We start from the raw sequence: 18,121 nt of genomic DNA, 5'->3' as shown, positions 1-18,121 counted from the left end.
CTGTAGGCCCAGCTACTTGGGAGGCTGTGGAGAGAGGATCACTTGAGTCCAGGAATTCAAGGACAGCCTGGGCAACACAGTGAGACCCTCCCCCAACTCCACCTCTAAAAAAAAAAAGCAAAACAACAAAAATAGTCTGTTATTTGACTATAATGTAAATACCTAGACATTTGGTATGTGAGTGTCCATATATACTCTTTCCTGGACCCTGAAATATTAGGGATGGGCCTAGGGATCATGCCAGCACTTTGATAGGCCAAGATGGGTGAATCGCTTGAGCCCAGGAGTTCGAGATCAGCCTGGGCAACATGGCGAAACCCCATCTCTATAAAAATCAGCAGGGTGGGGTGGCGTGCACCTGCAGTCCCACCTACTTGGGAGGCTGAGGCAGGAGGATCACTTGGGCCCAGTAGGTTGAGGCTACAGTGAGCCATGATCACGCCACTGGACTCCAGCTATTTCAAGGGACGGTTCTGAAAGGCTCAGGACATGAAAGGATTCAAAGTCACATGTTTTAAGAATATGTGTAATAGTAGTAATTCTGGCCCTTTGGCATTTTGAAATTGAAAGATGAGAGATTGCGGAAGATGGGCAGCTCCCAGCCCTTCCTTGAAATCCTAACTGTGAGGTAGGGAGCTGGTTCAGAAGTGGGTGTGCTGCCCAGGGAGCCACAGAGTTGGTATCCAAGAGCTCATCTGTGCCAAGTAAATGTGTCCTGAGATAATCTGCTGGTCCAGGAGGAAGTTGGGGTGCTACTATGAATGTGGAGGGAAGAACACTGAACAGGGGGTACAGGTATCTGGTTGATCACTTCTCATGATCTCAATTTCCTCATCTGAAAAAGACTTTCAATAAAGGCTGAGTTTTCTTCCAACTCTAACAGATTGTGGGTGTGATGCCTGCCCTTCAGCTTTGACAGAACATACCCTAGGAGCAGAATGGATTCCCTTAGCTGCTCCTGAGGCTGTCACGTGGGGTGGCTTAGAGTAAGACAGGGGCTCAGAGATGCAGTTGGTCACCAAAGAAGGCTATGCCAGTCCATATGCTTTCATTGGCAAGAACAGAAAATCCAATCTGAATACCACAAGGTGGTATTTATTGGTTCATATAACCAAAAGTCCACTGTGGTGGGGTGGAGATCAGGCATGGTTCAGTCAAAGTCATCATTCTATTCCTCTGCTATCCTCTCAACTATTTGAACCTTTCCATTAATTTGATCCTTAGGGTGGATCCTTAGGGTGTTGACTGCTGCAGTTTCAAGCTTACGTCTGCACCCTGCAAAATCCGGAGGAAGAGACAATGCATATTCCAGTGGCTCTCAAGAAACTCCTTTCCAGGCAGGCATGGTGGCTCATGCCTGTAATCCCAGCACTTTGAGAAGCTAAGGTGGGTGAATCGCTTGAGCCCAGGAGTTCGAGATCAGCCTGAGCAACATGGCGAAACCCTATCTCTATAAAAAATCAGCTGGGTGGGGTGGCGTGCACCTGCAGTCCCACCTACTTGGGAGGCTGAGGCAGGAGGATCACTTGGGCCCAGTAGGTTGAGGCTACAGTGAGCCATGATCACACCACTGGACTCCAGCCTGGGTGACCGAGTGAGACCCTTTCTCAAAAAAAAAAAAAAGAAAAGAAAGAAAACGTATTTTCTTGAACTCCCCAGCAAACCAAGGAGGCTCATAGCCTGTTTCTGAACCAATTTCTGTTGGTCAGGAGAATGGCACTTGCTGACGAATGAAGGCTGGGTTTCTGAACCCATGGAGACAAAGGTTATAAGAATTTAGGACCACTGCATCCTGTCTTAATCCAAAGTACTGGAAAACCTTCCACATGGCCAACCTGGGAAACTGTTCCCCATCACTACCATCCGGCTAAACAACTGGCTACAGTGCTCTTCTTCTTCTGGAATGTTGCTGACGCAGGCCATGGGCTTGGCTTAGCACTGTTAGACACATTACTCTTAGCCTGTCCCCTGGAGATTCTCCAGAAGCACAGAGGCTACATGGGGGTGACTTCTGGACCAAATATTGGGGAGTACGAATTGGGGGAATGGGTGCTGAGCACACATAATGTCCATTCCACTGGTTATCTGGTTTTGCTTCTCCTTTTGGCAGGAATAGGTGCTGAGTTGCTTGAGGCAAACACTTGGGAAGACTGCTCACACAATCCCACAAGGCTACTGGTTGATTTTTTTTTCTTTGAGATGGAGTCTCACTGTTGCCCAGGCTGGAGTGCAGTGGCACAATCTTGGCTCACTGCAACCTCTGCCTCCCAGATTCAAGCGATTCTCCTGCCTCAGCCTCCTGAGTAGCTGGAATTATAGGTACATGCCACCACGTCTGGCTAATTTTTTATTTTTAGTAGAGATGGGGTTTTGTCATGTTGGCCAGGTTGGTATTGAACTCCTGACCTCAAATGATCCGCCTGCCTTGGTCTCCCAAAGTGCTGGGATTACATACATGAGCCACCGTGCCCGGCCTTCTGGTCAAGTCTTTTAATTATTTTTGTTGTTGTTGTTAGAGATTGAGTCTCACTACGTTTTCCAGGGTGGTCTCAAACTCTTGGCCTCAAGCGATCCTCCCACCTCCACCTCCCGAAGTACTGGGATTTCAGGCCTGGTTGATTTTGACAGGTCCACTCACAGAGACTGACTTCTCACGGCGTGCCATGGGTCAAGAAAGATGTGGTGTAGTTTGTGAAAAAAGCAGAAGATTGGATTCACACATCTGAATTTGAAACCTGGCTCTGCCACAAACTCGCTGTTTAATTAACCCGCTTAATTTACTTAACTTCTCTGAGTCTCTGTTTTCTCACCTCTATATGGGGAATAATAGAATAGTAGTACCTTATTTCAAGGTTGTGGTGAATTGTAGTGATAACATGGTTTAAGGCCGGGTGTGGTGGCTTATGCCTGAATCCCAACACTTTGAGAGGCCAAGGTGGGCAGATCACCTGAGGTCAGGAGTTCAAGATCAGCCTGGCCAATATGGTGAAACACCCAACTCCACTAAAAATATAAAAATTAGCCAGGTGTAGTGGTACACGCCTGTAATCCCAGCTACTGGGGAGGCTGAAGCATGAGAATCACTTGAACCCAGGAGTCAGAAGTTGCAGGGAGCCGAGATCATGCCACGGCACTCCAGCCTGGGTGACAGAGTGAGACTCTGTCTCAAAAAAAAAAAAGAAAAGAAAAGAAAAAGAAGCTGTTTAGGAAGTGTTGGATTTTATTTGTCATTATCATTATTTAGTGGCTCAGGCCAAATCAATCACCTTTGGGGATTTAGGGGTATTCACAAAGTTTCACGGTGATTTTTTTCAGGTGGCGGGAGTAACAAAGCAAGGCTAGAGATGTCACTGGAAAGAAAGCAGTAGTCACTCAAAAAAAGGAATGGTTGGCCGGACACAGTGGCTCATGTCTGTAATCCCAGCACTTTGGGAGGCCAAGGTGGGTGGATCACCTGAGGTCAGGAGTTTGAGACTAGCCTGGCCAACATGGTGAAACCTCATATCTACTAAAAATACAAAAAGCTTAGCTGGGTGTGGTGGCAGGCACCCGTAATCCCAGCTACTCCGGAGGCTGAGGCAGGAGAATCATTTGAACCCGCCAGGCAGAGATTGTAGTAAGCCTCATGCATTGCACTCCAGCCTGGGCGACAGAGCAAGACTCCCTTCCAAGGTGGGGAAAAAAAAGGAATGGTTATGACATTTTTCAATTGCAGCAGTATGGGAGAAATATTCCTCCTGTTAATGTTGCAGCTGGCTTTCTGAGTGTCAGCTATGACAGTCTGAGGCATGGTAGGGGCACAGAGCTGACTTACTCTATCTGGACTGATTTTTTTACTTTCAGGACTGGACTGGTTTTGATGCTTTCACGCATAACAGAAGCTCAAGCTCTGCTCAGCTGACCCCGAAGGATCCAGCCTATCTCTGGGCCAGAACTCCTACCATGACCAGGGAAGTGTAGGGTTGGGATTTGACCCTGGGCCTCTTATCTATCCAACTGCGAAGCCATTTTAGTAAGATCTGTAAAGCAAAGTGAGGTTTTTGATGGAAGCTTGGTCACCAGCACTTCACTTAGGAACCAGTGCTGGGGAAGGGGGTGGGGCAATTTCTGAGTGTCTCCTGGGACAGACACACAGGCCATCGCTCCGTTAGGGGCATGGAGGGTATGTGTGGGTCAAATTGCTAAATAATCTCCAAAGCTCATTACAATTAATGGGCCGACCTATTCCCCAATGCCCGCTTTACTGGAGTTGTTCGGCCCCATCCTTCCCCCACAGTAGAGTGAACCAATTAAAATTTTCAGCGAAGCAGTTCTTCAGCACTTGTGTGATAATAACCAGCTTACAGGTCAAGGACCTTGGCAATTCACCAAGGAGACTGTTACATTTGAGCAATTCAACATTACAATCCATGGGCCCAGAGGTTTCAGAAGCCTGCTTCTAGCCACCTCCACCAGGGTGCCAGGCATGTGAATGAAGCTAGCTTGGACCCTGCAGTCCAGCCCATCTGCCCGCTAAGTACCACTGAGTGACCTCAGTTAAAGCCACAAGAAGCTCACCTGCCTAGCCAAGCTCTGTCCCAATTCCTAACCAACAAATCCCATGACATAAAATGGTGATTGTTTTAAACCACCAAGTTCTGGGGAGTAGCTTGTTACTTAGCAACAGATAACTGGAATAGTGCTCTTGGTAAGAAATGGCAGGAGGGAAGCAAACTATATGCAGTGAATAAAGGAGGGAGGGCCCAGTCAAGAGAAGCCATTGGGTGGCTTTTGGTGCCCTCTGCATGAACCATGAATAGAAATGTCTTAACTCCTACTGGAACTTTCTTATCTGGCCAGGGACAATGCCAGAATTGGGAGGGGACTTAGAGATCATGTGGCCCAGTGTTCTCAAACGTGGCAGTCACAGGGCATGTGACTGTAATAGATGGCATTAATAGCCGCAATTCTTCCCACCTCCCTGTGTCTACACCCTTTCCAATCTCTTTTGCAACTCCTCCCATCAATTTTGGGGAATGGATTTCCCCACTTACTCCTTCATTCTGAACTTAGCTTTCTAACTTGCTTTGGCCAATGGCGTCTTAGCAATTGTGACAGAAGCATTTTGTTTCCTCTCTTATTCTTACACCTCTCTGTCTTTGCCATGACAACATGCCCAGGCTAGGCTGGTGGAGATGACATGGAGCAGAGCTGTCGCCCCCACTGTACTGTCAAGGCCATCCTAGATTAGCTGAACCTCAGTCAACTGTCAGGTGTATGAGGGAGCCAATCAAGACCAGAACTGTCCAGCCAAAGCCAGTCTAAAGCCAACCCAGACTTGTGAGCAAAATAAATGCTTATTAGTCATTGAGCTTTGGGATGGTTTGCTACAGAACATTACGGTGGCAATAGTTCTGTCGCCCCCACTGTGCTGGCCAAGGCCATCCTAGATCAGCTGAACCTCACTCAACTGTCAGGTGTATGAGGGAGCCAGTCAACACCAGAACTGTCCAGCCAAGGCCAGTCTAAAGCCAACCTAGACTTGGGAGCAAAATAAATGCTTATTAGTCACTGAGTTTTGGGATGGTTTGCTATAGAACATTACGGTGGCAATAGTTAACTGAAGATAAAACTCCCTTCAGTGATGGACACCACCACTTCCCCACTAAGAAGGTTCAAGTCTAACTACTGTTGCCATCTGAGGGAACAAGCACGTTGCAGAATAAGTAGCAGAGGATTTCTAGACTTAACATGTAATTTAATTCAATCCAAATGTATTCAGCACCCACTAGAGACACTACAGCAAATTAAAAAGGAATATGGCCACTGCCCACCTAGAAGTGTAGCAGGGGAGCCAAGACCACAGGTAAATGTGAGCACTGCTGAAGCAGAAGTGGAGAATGGAAGCAGGAGGGCAGGATCACTTCTAGCCAAATGTCAGCTGGGAGTCAGAGGTGTGTGTAGCATGGCATTCGAGGCGGAAGGAATCTGGTAAACTAAAGTGACAATAGGATATGTCTAGGGATTCAGTTTAACTGTTGCATGGTTCTCAGACCCAAAACTAAGCCTTCCTTTTCAGACCAAGTAAAATGGCCTCAGATGTGATTCAGTTGTGAACTTCACACCTTTTAAAAACTGAAGTTCATCCTTCAGTTTTGAATGTCACACCTTTTAAAAGCTGAGGTATACTTCCTAACGATTATAAACACCAAATGAAAAAGGAATCCATTTAGTTAGCTATTTAGCCTTAAGCACAGAAGGTTCTTAAAAGAACCATATATTGCTCACTGATTTCTAAAAGAAAATGAAACCCACCAAGATATTAAATGTATTGCTGACCTTCACTTTTATTTAAATATAGTGATCTTTTAAGAGAACAAACAAAAAATACTTTACACAGCAAGTATTTTACATAAATGTAAACATGCATGTCTACCTCACAATTAAGCAAAAAAACTTTTAGGCACAAGATTTTAAAAATAAAGAATGAGACAACGAAACCAAGACAGAAATAACAGAAGTAACAAAAACTCACATTTCATAACTCTTCAATTGGTCTTGTCTTCCAACCTATTGGTTAAGGCCTGAGTTTCAGAAATCCTACCTTCCTCGCCAAATAGAAACATCCACTTTGGCTGTATATAACATTATCCACGTAACACACTAATTCTCTTTCAAAATAATGTAATAAATACATCATTCATACACACACACACACACACACACCCACACACACGCACACAGACCCCCACACCCACACCCTGCTGAACCAGCTTCTCAAATAGGAAAATAGGGATTTTGGAATTTTCAAGTTTTCCTACAACCGAAGCACATACACACATGTTAATACCTTACACAGAAAAAATGGTTCTGCTACAGAAATAAAATCGTTAATGAGTGGCATGATTACAAACATCTAGTTCATTTGCATTAAGTTTCCTCAATCACAACTTTTACTAAGGCTTACTAAGCACCTCAGATACTTCAGATTTAATTAAGTCTTTCATCTCATCTAATGACCCACAGTACAGTAGACGTTGTACAGCGCAAAGAAAAGGCAATTTTAACAATTCAGTTAAAGATTTCTAAATCATGAAAGTCAGCATGGATACTTTCAGCTGTCTCCAAATGCCTGGAATGTTTTCCTATGTCTATCCACTGCACTTCACTGGCTGGGGAGTTTTCTCTGCCTTCTCCCCAGCCAGGCTACAACCATTTGAATGTCCATTCCTGTGGATACCCCAGGGAAGAGATGAGAATGACAGTCCCTGCTTTTTTTTTTTTTTTTTTTGTAGCAACACGGTCTCACAATGTTGCCCAGGCTGGTCTCAAACTCCTAGACTCAAGCAATCCTCCCACCTCGGCCTCCCAAAGTGCTGGGATTACAGGTATGAGTCACCACACCCAGCCCAGTCCCTGCTTTTCAGGAGCTCATACCAACCAGAGTTCAAGCCAAAAAAAAAAAAAAAAAGGTCAGTATGTACATACAGGGCACTCCATGTGGGCTGAAAAAAAGACAAGAGTCCACAAAGATGGCACCCACAGAGCCTCAGAAGTGGGGTTTGGAGGGAGAGAGACGGAGAATGAGAGAAGGCACAGAGGCAGGAAGAACAAGTCCGGTTTGGCTGGCAGGAGGGCATCTGTGAGAAGCCATCTGTGAAACCAAATTCTTGACTTCCAAAAAGAAAAGATTCCTTCTCTGGTGGGTAAAGCTGGAGGGCAGAGGGCAGAACCACCAAAGGCTTTGTGCAGAGAACAAAACTGAAGCCGTGCTAGAGAAAAACCAGACGGTGTTGGGCAGGACAGATGACAGGACAGAGGGTCTGAAGCTCAGGAAGCTTGACTCACCAAGCCAGTGCCCCATGCAAGCATTTCCTATAGAAACATGTCTTGACTCAACATGCCAAAAACCACAGTTCTGTCTACGGAAATCAAGGCTTTCAGAGAAAAGTTGGTGGGGCAGAGAGACAGAGAGAGGCTTAAATAGATATTTTTAGTTCAAGTTCCTAGAACCTGCCCCAGTTTGAGCAAGTTAAGAGCAGTGAAACAATTCCTACATCCAGTAACAATTCAAGTCTCCTAATTGTGACCTTGCGAAACCTTCCCTGAGCTGTCATTACCAAGGAATTATAAAGCAATTATCAATCCACTATAAATAAGTTCCTACCTGCCTTTAAATCCACCAAAATCTCATGATGGGCTGAGAGCCCAGCACGGGGTCCTAGTGTAGACCTGTTACCTACACTAGGGTAGATGGTGTGAGCATGCTGCTGGGCAGTGGGTCCCTGGGCTCTGGGCTCACTATCACGATGAAACAGTTGACTCTATGAGGTTTCACTGTGACCAAAACCCCCACCACAGACCACCTATTTCCTTTGTCCAGACTGCTTCCCGTCCACTAGCTGGGGAGGGAGAGGCCATATGAGTGGAGGGACCTGTGGAGGAAAAATTATTATTACTATCTTGATGTCCACTGAACCAAAGTGGATGGAAATTTCTCAGGACATACTCATCCAAACTACAAAAACAGGCTACTCCATACTGATTACAGGATGATTTATCACACATTCATCAAATATAGAACATTGACTAGTGACCAGTTTCCTCCAACAACAGATCCATTTGGAAACGGCACACTGTAGAAGGCAATCTTGTGACTTTCTTCTAGTTGTATATAAAAAATACAAATCGGTTGGGGAGTCAGGTACAAACAGTGGTACAAAAGCATGAACAGATATGCCTGATCAAAGAATGTGCTCACTTCATATTGCAGAACTTCTATCTAGATTCTGATTTTTAGAAACTCACTGCTGGTTCATTTGTTCGGAGAGGTTTCTTCACATCTCTCTTCCACTCCTACCTCCCCCTGCTAAAATCCACTGACTGAAGAATACTTAGTATGCATCCACATGGAACCAAAAGCCCCAACTGAATGGAGTCACATGCATTAGCACAGTGGCTACCGGTTTCATCTGCTCACCCAGCCTCATGTATTTAGGGACTGAATTCAAGCTAGAAGCACCCAACACTTTTGTCTTTTGGAATCTAATCAAAGTGCCAATGTACATCTAAAAGTCCCATGTATAGGAATCTCTTGATTCCTACAAATGAGACTCAAGGGAGAACACAGTGAGGAAAGCCCGGAGAGGGGGCAGAAGACTGGCCACAAGCCAGGTGTGTACTTCCCTTTCTTAGTCTGTAAATGACAGGTTGAGCTCACAGGACTCCATGGTCCTCACCAGCTGACACTCAAGGACTCCATTCTGTATTCTGAGGTCCATTTCTATCTAGGCTTGTCAGGCTGAGTCAGACAAAACTTCCTTACCACTTTGTGACAACAATTTAAAGTGGTTTTAACATATTTCTATGATGTAGTTTGAGGTTTCCCTCTCTCTCCTACCCCTCAAAGACTTTCATTTCACTGGTACCAACCACTTGGCCAAACGGATGGCTGCTGAGGTTTAAAATTGAATCTCTGGCCTGGTGAAGATATGGCCTTTGAGTAACCTAGACCAGGGCACATTTATCTGTTTTTCATTAACAATGTTAACTAAATAGAAATATAATTATGTTAGCTCTTCTACAGGTCTACTTAAACTTTGAAAGATGAGATTGCTCAAAAATGACACAAGAAAATCACCCATCACCACTAAGTTAAAGACTTGAATATGTGACAGCTCCAGAGCCTCAAACTCCTACTACAGTCACTGATCCATAACATTTTCCTCTTGGCAATGGACACCACGCCAAAGTAGCTCGGTCTTGTGGCATGTTTGTGCACCAAAAAGTAGATTTCGAAAGATCCAGCACTAGTCATCACTGTCACTGCCAGACTCACTCAACTGCAAGTCATTTCCTATTAAAAAAAAAAAAAAAAAAAGTAAAATTGTAGAATCAAACAAAAGTACAGAATTTGAAAATGACTTCCTCACAATTTTTTTGGTTAATTGCCTTGGCTATCACACTACAGTAAAACCTTGTTAGTTCAACTTAGGGAAGAAAACCAGTTTGGCTCACTGAAACAAAACGATGCTTTTGGTTATCTGCAACGCACAACAATACTGCTTATTAGGGTAGAGGAAAGGAGAAGTAAGCTAGATAGCTTTTAAATGGTTTGTAGTGGCTCATGCCTGTAATCCCAGCACTTTGGGAGGCCGAGGCGGGCAGATCATTTGAGGCCAGGAGTTGGAGACCAGCCTGGTCAAACCCTGTCTCGACTAAAAATACAAAAATTAGCCAGGCATGGTGGCACATGCCTATAGTCCCAACCACTCGGGAGGCTGAGGCAGGAGAAATCAACTGAACCTGGGAGGCGGAGCTTGCAGTGAGCCAAGATTGCACAACTGCACTCCAGCCTGGGCGACAGAGCAAGACTCCATCTCAAAAAAAAAAAAAAAAAAGAAAACATTTAAACATTTAAAATAACTGATTCACCATGCAGTAGAACTGATCACATTAAGTTGCTTTATAAAGGCAACTTAAGAAAATATCCAGTAGGCTTCTCATTAAGAAAGGTGAATACTGTTAACACCAGTAATATGCTAATGCAGTTTCTGCTCCGGCACACCTCTGTCCAGGATAGTCACGTTATCTTAAACTTCAAATCTGAACTAACGAGCTTTACAAAGCCCAGATTCTTGTTTACTATGCAGAATTTAGAATATAACTACTCAACATTTCAATCTAATACAATAGGAATACATATAACAGAATCCCAGTTGATACCACTTGTAACAAAAGGGATTTTCTTTATTTCCAAATTGCTAATCTCTAGGCCAGTTCTCCTCAAAGTCTATTTTGAGGACTCTAGGGTCCATGAAACCCTTTTGGGGAGTCTGATCCTGAGGTCACCCCTTTTCTAATTACCTACAATGCCAGATTTTCTTCATATACTTCAGTCTATGTTAAAGATGGGGCACATATGGCAATGTCTTGAGATATTTTTGGTTGTCATGCGGCTGGGGAGGTGGGAGGAGATTGGTACTGGCATCTAGGGGGTAGAGGTCAGGGATGCTCTTAAATATCCTACAATGTGCAGGACAACCTCCCATAAAGAAGACTTATCTGGTCCAAACCGTCCATAGTGCTGAGGTTGAGATTATCTCTGCCTGGTCCACAATAGTTGGATTAACTAGGTTAACTTCCCCACTGTTGCCTCTAGACCTTCCAACTTCCTCAAAGGAAGATGTACCAAGAGAGAACATTCATCAGGGTTCCAAAGAGAGAAAAGCATAGAAAATTAGCCCTCTGCTCACCTTCAAAACAAATAAATTTTTGTTCTTGTTTTCCTGTTTTACTTTAGTATCAACTGCATTAAAAGCCACTGAGGCCGGGCATGGTGGCTCATGCTTGTAATCCCAGCACTTCAGGAGTTGGGGAGATTACTTGTACTCAGGAGGAGTTCAAGACCAGCCTGGGCAAAACAGTAAGACCTTGTCTCCACTGAAAATGTTTAAAATGGCCGGGTGTGGTGGCTCATGCCTATAATCTCGGCACTTTGGGAAGCCAAGGTAGGTGGATCGCTTGAGTCTAGGAGTTTGAGACCAGCCTCGGCAACATGGCGAAACCCTGTCTCTACAAAAAAATAAAAAGATCATGCCACTGCACTCCAGCCTGGACAACACAGCAAGACTCTGTCTGAAGGAAAGGAAAAAAAAAGCCACCACACTGTCTGGGGACAGCAGATTCTTTTTTATAAAAGTTCAAGATAGGCCAGGTGTGGTGGTTTACACCTGTAATCCCAGCACTTTGGGAGGCCGAGGCAGGCAGATATTTGAGGCCAGGAGTTGGAGACCAGCCTGGCCAACATGGCAAAACCCCATCTCTAATAAAAATACAAAAATTAGCCAGGTGTAGTGGGACATGCTTGTAATCCCAGCTACTTGGGAATCTGAAGCAGGAGAATCGCTTGAACCCAAGAGGTGGAGGTTGCAGTAAGCCAAGATTGCACCACTGCACTCCAATCTGGGCGATAGAGTGAGACTCCGTCTCCAAAAAAAAAGAAAAACCAACAGGCAGAGAGCGGTATGGTGGCAGGTAGCTCCCCGAAAGCCTGGTATAAAAGCAAAAACGCCTACCTGTTCATGTTTTAGTGTTTTCCAGAATTCACACACACCGGTATGAGCCAGTAGGGAATAGAAATAGAAAGAACAGATTTTTCATCTCATTTCCCTTTTTTACTGTTTAGTAACTCACACCTTTCTGCTCCAAATTATTTTTAACAAGATCCTCTCCTATGCCTTAAACATCTTTAGGTTTGTAAGTTCTGGCATAGGATAAATAGAAGCTGTACCTATGGCCCTCTCTCAGTCATAAAAGGGGGCACACACTTACTGAGGGTGTTCATGAGCTGGTTGCTTCCTTGTGGCCGGCTGGTTCCGTTGGCAACGGCAGGCCTACTGTTGTAGGGCTGCTGGTGTGAAGGTTGCGGAGGAGAGGCTGGGCCATTGTCCTCGCCTCCACTGCTGGAGCTGTCGTCATCACTTCCCGAAGAGCTCTCAGAGTCTGAAGAGCTGCTCCCACTGCTGCTGCTCATCTGTTCGATAATGTCAACTTCAGCCCTTAGCTCTGGAATAAATGGTATGATGTGGATCAGCACAGCAGCCGTTTTCAAGGCAGTGCATTGGAGCTTCTATAACTAGTAAATCAGCAAAACCAACAGCAATAAGAAATAATTTAAAACAAAGTCCTTAAAATTCCTTAAAAAACATACAAACAAAATTACCAAAACCAAAACACAACCTGTTTCCAGAGACACAATGGAAACATTAAATTCACTCAAAATAAACAAAAAGCAAGACTGTTTCAGAATAATGGCTGTTCTGTGTAAGAAATTAATTAAGTCCATTTGCCTTTATCTACTAAAAGGAAAATTATGAATATTATGAACTATGGGATACAAGTGTAATTCCCACATAAGAGAAGACAAATATTATGTAAAGTGGTTGAAAAATATCTGACTAGGAGTTGAAAGGTCTGAATGCTTGTTTTGGATTTACCTCTAACCAGCAGTGACACCCAGGTAGAAGTCAATGAATTTTCTAAGCCACTCTGGAAAAATGAAAGCCAGACAGCCTCTAAGGTCCTTTCCAGCTCTCATGTCCCATAAATAAATGGAGGCTTGCAGGAAGAACCACGGTGACTACAGACAAATAGTAAAACAACATTCTTCCTCTTCACATATCTGACTGACAGCCATGCCTGTCAGGTACTGCATTTTTTACAGATATAAACTAGGGAAGGAAAAACAAGCCTTACCTAACCATTTCAATGTTAACTAACCATTTCAAAAAAGGTGCCAGATTTTCCTGTCCAAGCACACACACCATGTGGCCTTAAATGGCTATGGCTCCTTTAAGCGTAATTGGCAACAACTAACCACTCATGCTCTGATTCCTATTCAACCTAAGTGAAAACTTCTGTAACAGCATTCCAGTATCCATGAGGAAAAAAAAAACAAGGGACAAAACAACTGTGCACAATGCAGAGTGATGTCTGCAGCTGTTCTACAGGGTAGAAAAGGCAAACTTCCCAGGGACAACTCTTTACCTTTCCCTACTATTATTATGGATTTAGCTGTTTTATAAAACTTATAAATATGAAATATGACACTTGGCCTCACAACTTCTAAAGAGTCTGGAGGACTAAAACCATTCATCGTGTGAAGGAGATAGCCAAGGTAACCTTCTTTGTCTCGGGTTTGCAGTGGAGAGAACCAAACCAGACCTTTAAGTCTTTGTAGGAGAGTATCTGTTTCTATGGGTCCTCATGGCCTCTTTCATATTTACACACTTCCTGTTAGCACAGAACATTTGCTTATGGTATTTTAAACGGCACTTTAATCCTTGATTTTTTTCCCCAAAAAAGAGATGTTATTGCCCAGGCTGGAGTTCAGTAGCTACCAACAGTACCAACAGGCACGATCATAGCACACTGTAGCCTCGAACTCCCAATTTCAAGCGATCTTCCTGTCTCACGGTAGCTGAAACTACAAGGGTGCAGCACCATGGTCAGCTCCTCCAGCCTCTATACCAATGTAAAGCTCAGAAATGTTGCCACCTACGCTTAGTTTTCACCTCCAACACCTAGAATCCTTCCTTTCTCCGGAGCCTTGGATATGCCATATGGAGCCATATGTAGCTTTAGATGGAAGTCATGCTTGTTTAAATCCTAAGCCTCTAAGCAGAATGCTACCAAGATAGCCACAAACTCAAGTCACTATTCCAGGACTCACCCTTGTCAAATGAGATAAATGGTAGAAGCCCCCACCCTCCCCATCTCTGAACAGTGAGCTCTGCAGACATTTTTTTGATGGCATTGAATGCCCCAGCCACCGTATCAATACAGCAGCCATGTGATCTCCACAAGGAAATCAACACTCTACTCCAAGTTGCTATCATGGATCCAGAAAACGTTCTCTACCTCTTTTGATGTCATCCAACTGAGGTTCAGGTGAGGGGTTATCTTTCAAGGGAGAAGTTTTGGGTCCAACTGGAGGCTTCGTTGGGGCTCTGAATGGCATAGGTGGTGGAGGTGGTGGTGGCTGTGACGTCTGTGGAGGACGAGTGGGCTGCTGTTCCATTCGGGCCTGGATTTTACTGCTGCCCTCAGCTCTGAAAGGAGATACAGGCATTAAATTAGAAGGGCAAAAACAGTGGTTCTCAAATTTGTCCAGGTGACTGAAAACTCGTAAGTCTCTGTAGAACCCCATACTCTTTCCAGACCACTTCAAAATATTGATATTTGCGATTTTATCATGTGAGCTATTCATTCAACATTTGAGTGTCTACTGTAATCCACTACTATGTTATGTATCAGAGATAGATGAATAGAATATTTACTGCCCTCGATGAGCTCAAATGTATAGCAAACAAATGTAGGATACAATGCAACTGTGAGAATCCATTTTACTAGTAGAAAATACATTCACAGCATCCCTTAACAATGAGGGTAAGTTCTGAGAATTGCATCATGAGGTGATTTCATCCTGCAAACAGCAGAGTGTACTTACACAAACCTAGATAGCATATAATTTTTTCACATGAAAACCCAAATGTCCCACCACCATTACTGAATATCAATCATTTCCCCTACTTGATCTGCAATGCCAATATCAAGTGCCATATATCAGGTTTCCATACATGCTCCATTAGAATCTTAAGGGACCACTGTCATACATGGAGGTCACTATTGACCGAAACATCATTATGTAGTTATAATCATGAGTGCATGAGCTCCTAAATAAAGTAGCTCTTAAAATACTGCCCAGCTTGCAAATTTTCCATTATCTATATACTGCTTGTTCATTTCATCACATGCCAGCTCTTGCTCACAGACAAGCAGAATTCCACCCCAAGCTGAGAATATTCTATCAGTTAACAATTTCTTTTGTAAATGGACTAGCCCGGTGCTTCTAAAACTTCTGTATATGCACAAATCACTTGGTGATCTCTGCAGATTCAGATCTAATAGGTGTTGAGATTCTGCATATCATCTAGGTGATATGATACTGTGAGTTCCCGTATCACACTGCGTAGTAAGGGAATATACCATAACCATCAGATATTGGAGAAATAACAGTAGTACCTGGTTCACTATAGGTAATGAATACAAATAGAGTGGCAGGACAGGAGCAAGGGATTCTGCAACATACTCTCTGGGGTAGGTCAAGCTTTCTAACCCTCAGTCTCCGTATCTTTTTTTTTTTTTAAAGATAATAGTAGCACCTTTCGTACTTGCTTCGGCAGCACATATACTAAAATTGGAACGATTCAGAGAAGATTAGCAGGGCCCCTGCACAAGCATGACATACATATTCATGAAGGATTCTGTATTTTTAACAAAAGAAGTAAAACAAAATAATAATAATAATAGCACCTTTCTAAAAATTACTTGTTAGATAAAACAATGCATATAAAGCATCTAGCAGAGTGCCTGGGACATGATGCTCCCTCAATAAATGGTACCTATTTTTATTTTCTGTGGAATGAGTGAATGAAAAAAATGGCTTAATGAAGCATAAACAAAAAACATCAGGTTGTTACAATCTTTACAATTTAATGACTGTATAATAATAATTACTGTATTATAAGTGAGCTATGATCATGCCACTGTACTCCAGCCTGGGTGACAGAGCAAGAGACCTCGACTCTTAACAAAAAAAAACCCAAAAAAACAAAAAACTGTATTATATGGTAACAAATAGAACCACTAGGTTATTTCTATTTAGAGAATGAATTTTTATTTTCAAATAAACTATTTAACTGGCTTCATTTTAGACATGTAATAACTGTTGAATTAAAGAGTTCACTATATTTAAAAATAGGCAAAGTTTTATTTTGGTATTATAGTGATCTCAAATGTATCTTGTAAAAAAATTAATGTTTTCACTCCAATTAAGTATAGTATATATTATTACTTCATAATTGTAAGTTTATAAGTTATCCCTTGGGTGGTACTGTAGCAATCACGAGATTAACAAAATTGGCTTAATTATAAAGTATATCCCTTTCCCTAATGGTTCCCATGTTTTAGGTCTTAAAAACATTATTTCTTTTTATTGCATTTGAGGAAGACATATTTTACTGATTTGTCTGAGAAGACACAGGTAGAGTTAAGACTACTGATAGAACACTATGAGCAAGCAGATGTTCACAACCTTATAAAAACTGAATAGATAACAGAGGTTTGGAAACATGACATAAACCTGCATCTGGCTATTACATACCTTGTTTTCTTCACCTGAATGCTGCTACTGAGTTTTTCCAGCACATATTCACCAGTGTCATGATTAATAATAAGCACACAGTCTTTCTGGTAAGGCCGTTTGTTCCCCTTGAACACAGTCATGGGTGGTGTGGATCCCTATTTGCCACAAAAGTATAAGATGATCAAACTAAACATACCAGTCATGAATATCAACTGAATTTATAGATGACTCTACCTGATGAAATCTTTCATCAGAGCTATTCAAAAAGAATAGGTTGAACCGATTTCTATTTTTAACTCCTGGTTTCCCAGGCAAAAATAAAGGAGAAATAATATAGCAAGCATCTGTGAATGTGTAACACATTCTAAGTAATCAAAAAGGTAGTACAAAAATTTTAAATTACTATATACATTCTGAGAGAGAAAAATTAATTAACCATTACTTGCACTATACTAAGCAGAGTTATCTCTGTATAGTAAAACTGTGAGTGATCTCTTTACTTTGTGAGTGATCTCTTTACTTCTTTGTCATTAGAGAGACCAGGGTTTCCCCTTCTCATGTCAAGCAACCAACAGAGCATTTTCCAAGAGAAGATCATTATCCTGGTTGGCTCAGAAAAAATAAATCATGTCACTCATCTGCCTAAGCCTTTCAGTCACTCCTCAATTGCTCTCAAGTCAAAGGATAAAATCTTTAAACTAGCCACTTGGCCTTGCACTACCCGGCCCTTCCCTGGCTCTCCACCTCACCCTGCCGCATACTCCCCTGCACATGTGCTTCGGAGCAGAAGGCAACTGGCTTCTCTCTGATCCTCAAACTCTCTCCTGCCTCCGGGCTTTAACAAGGCTTCCCGCCAGCTATATCCTGCCCCCTCTCTTTAAATGACCGAACCTCCAGATCTGCTCACAGCTTACTTCCTTAAGGAAGTAAGATTTTGTAGAATAACAGCTATATTTTCTTGTGTTTATTTAAACTCCAGACCATAAGCTCCACAAGGGCAAGAAATGTGCTTGTTTTGTCCAAGGTTGTATTCTTCATGCCTAGTAATGGGCCAGCGTGTGGGAGGCGTTTGATTAATATTTGTTGAATATAGTATTTAGTACCTTGCTTAGAATAAAAAAAAACCGCTTGGCTCTTTGACTCCTTATTTATATAGTAAAAATATAGAGCTAGAAAGGACTTTAGGGACCATTTATCTAAACCTTTCATTTTACATATGGGAAACTAAGGTCCAAAGGGAGATGATGTAACTTGCAAAAGGCAACGAGTAATCAAATAGCAGTTTGAATGGGCAATTTTTCCTCAGCACAAAGCTTTCCAGATCTCTCTGTCCAGAGACTTTTCATTCTATCACCAGCTACCAAGAACTTATGTTCCAGAACAGGGGTGTGACATGCAATAAAACATGTTCGCTAAGAGCATCATGTGACCCTT

At 42.9% G+C, this 18,121-nt stretch overlaps 1 protein-coding gene and 1 non-coding gene across 2 annotated transcripts in view; one reads left to right on the top strand and one right to left on the bottom strand.

Annotated features, from left to right (window-relative positions):
• Positions 1-6,306: 6,306 nt before the first annotated feature.
• Positions 6,307-18,121, bottom strand: part of EAF1 (ELL associated factor 1) — a 16,238-nt gene continuing 4,423 nt past the window's right edge. The window contains exons 3-6 of the mRNA XM_025377146.1: positions 16,706-16,842; positions 14,401-14,591; positions 12,313-12,546; positions 6,307-9,835 (exon numbers count right to left, since the gene is read on the bottom strand). Of these exons, the coding sequence (XP_025232931.1) occupies positions 9,789-9,835; positions 12,313-12,546; positions 14,401-14,591; positions 16,706-16,842 (609 nt within the window). The 3' untranslated portion in view covers positions 6,307-9,788. The remainder of the gene's footprint in view (positions 9,836-12,312; positions 12,547-14,400; positions 14,592-16,705; positions 16,843-18,121) is intronic.
• LOC112619805 lies at positions 15,710-15,816 on the top strand. Its single transcript, XR_003118308.1, has one exon. It is a non-coding gene; the product is annotated as a U6 spliceosomal RNA (small nuclear RNA).

The sequence above is a fragment of the Theropithecus gelada genome, chromosome 2 (assembly GCF_003255815.1).
Source record: "Theropithecus gelada isolate Dixy chromosome 2, Tgel_1.0, whole genome shotgun sequence".
In the NCBI taxonomy this organism is placed as follows: Eukaryota; Metazoa; Chordata; class Mammalia; order Primates; family Cercopithecidae; genus Theropithecus; species Theropithecus gelada.
The sequence above is the reverse complement of the archived record's forward strand: the minus strand, read 5'-3'. Positions and strand labels throughout refer to the sequence as shown.